This window comes from Pelodiscus sinensis, chromosome 1 (assembly GCF_052426305.1).
Source record: "Pelodiscus sinensis isolate ZL-2025 chromosome 1, ASM5242630v1, whole genome shotgun sequence".
In the NCBI taxonomy this organism is placed as follows: domain Eukaryota; kingdom Metazoa; phylum Chordata; order Testudines; family Trionychidae; genus Pelodiscus; species Pelodiscus sinensis.
Window position 1 is genome coordinate 350285314 of NC_143052.1, and position 2065 is coordinate 350287378.

The 2065-nt window shown below is 42.3% G+C and overlaps 1 protein-coding gene across 1 annotated transcript; it reads left to right on the plus strand.

Annotated features, from left to right (window-relative positions):
* The first annotated feature begins 890 nt into the window (after positions 1 to 890).
* LOC102443453 (olfactory receptor 51G2-like) lies at positions 891 to 1829 on the plus strand. Its single transcript, XM_006113135.4, has one exon. It carries the CDS (start codon positions 891 to 893, stop codon positions 1827 to 1829), a length of 939 nt encoding a protein of 312 aa, XP_006113197.4.
* Positions 1830 to 2065: the final 236 nt, after the last annotated feature.

Genomic DNA, 2065 nt, shown 5'->3' on the forward strand with positions numbered 1-2065 from the left:
CATTGAAGTCAATATTGAAAACAGAAAATATTAGATGTCATTCTATTGTTTAACAGTGTGATTAATCACAAATAATTTTTTAATTGAGAACCTGGCATAACACAAAAAGGCACTGACACAATTTGCATTCTGAAGAGTGAAAAATGTGATAGATAGATAGATAGATAGATAGATAGATAGATAGATAGATAGATAGATAGATAGATAGATAGATAGATAGATAGATAGATAGATAGATAGAATAAGACTATGACAAATATTTATAAATATCTTCAAAGCAGGACAGATAAATACAATAACTATGTCCATTCCATGTGTTTATATACATGTCGTGAAACAATCTACCATACTAAAGAAGTGTCTGTGAGAAGGTTACAATTGTAAAATCACACAGCGTTCAAGTAGGGTGTGGAACTCACAGCCACAGTATATCAACAGGGACAAGAGCTTTGTAGGATTCAAGGAAGGACAGGATGTTCACGTGAGGATAAACAATAGTGAGGATTGTTCCTAAAAAAGTCCGTGAAAGGTTATAAACCTTCTTGATTTAAATGATGAAGATTCATAACTACTAGGTGTCAAGTGGAAACTTTCGCTTGGAGAAGATTATTTCATAGCTGCCTATTTCAAGGCTGCTTCCACCTTCCTCTAAAACATCTGCTTCTGGCCAGTGGACAATGGGCTAGGTGGACTACAGGTCTGATACTCTCTGGCAGTGCTTATCTCCCTGTCGCTGCCGTAAGTTCAAGATTATGGCTTTGTTGATTTTCCTCTTTGGTGTCTTTAGGTAACCACTGAGAGAGAAAGTTGTCTCACTACATATCATCTAATCTCTTGTTCTTTTTCATAGCAATAAAGAAAGTTCAAAACTCCTGAGGCCTGCCGAGTACATGATGTCAGCTGTCAATCATACCAAACTCAACTCTTCAGTGTTCCTTCTCACTGGGATACCTGGGAAGGAAGACGTCCATCTCTGGATCTCTATCCCTTTCTGCTTCATGTATGCTATCTCAATAGTAGGAAATTCAGCCATTTTGTTCATTATAAAAACAGACTCAAGCCTCCATGAACCCATGTACATTTTCCTTTCCATGTTGGCCATCACAGACATTGGTTTATCAATAGCCACCGTGCCAACAACACTGGGTATATATTTGTTTAACAACAGGGAAATCAGCCTCCATGCCTGTTTTTCCCAGTTGTTCTTCATACACTCTTTTGAGACCATTGAATCTTCCATGCTCCTGATGATGGCCTTTGACCGCTTCATCGCGATCCGTGACCCACTGAGATACACGTCCATCTTAACCCTGCCGAGAATACCCAAGATGGGTCTGGTGTGTGTGATAAGAGGGGTGGCCATAATCACCCCACTCCCCTTTCTCCTGAATCGGTTCCCATACTGTCGAGACAATGTCCTCTCCCATTCCTACTGCCTGTACCAGGACGTCATGAAGTTAGCTTGTTCGGACATCACCGTTAACAGCCTCTATGGCTTGTTTGCTAAACTCGTTACAATGGGGTTGGACTCACTGTTCATCCTTCTGTCCTATATGATAATTCTCAACACAGTGCTGAGTATCACATCCTGCACACAGGTCTTGAGGGCCCTGAACACCTGCGTTTCCCATGTCTGTGCCGTCCTGCTCTTCTACACACCACAGATTGGCTTATCTCTGATACACAGATTTGGGAAGGGCTCTTCTCCCTTGCTTCAGATTCTCCTGGGTAACATGTCCTTGTTGGTCCCACCCCTGATGAACCCAGTCGTGTACAGTGTGAAAAGCAAACACCTGCGTGCCAAGATATTCGACATGTTCATCAAGTGAAGCAAAAGTTTATTTCCTGTGTCTAGAACTGTTGACAATTTAAATGAAGAAGACCAGCCACGGCCACCTATTCTATTCTGTACCCTTACATCTCAGACACCATCAGCTCCTGATCTCCACGCTGTATAGAGAGGTTCAGATGGGGTGTGAGGCCTAGAGCAATGGGAGAGGTGTGTCCACACCCACTGGTAAGGGAGGACAGAGCACTAGGAGAAGGAGACCAAGGTGGCACAAGT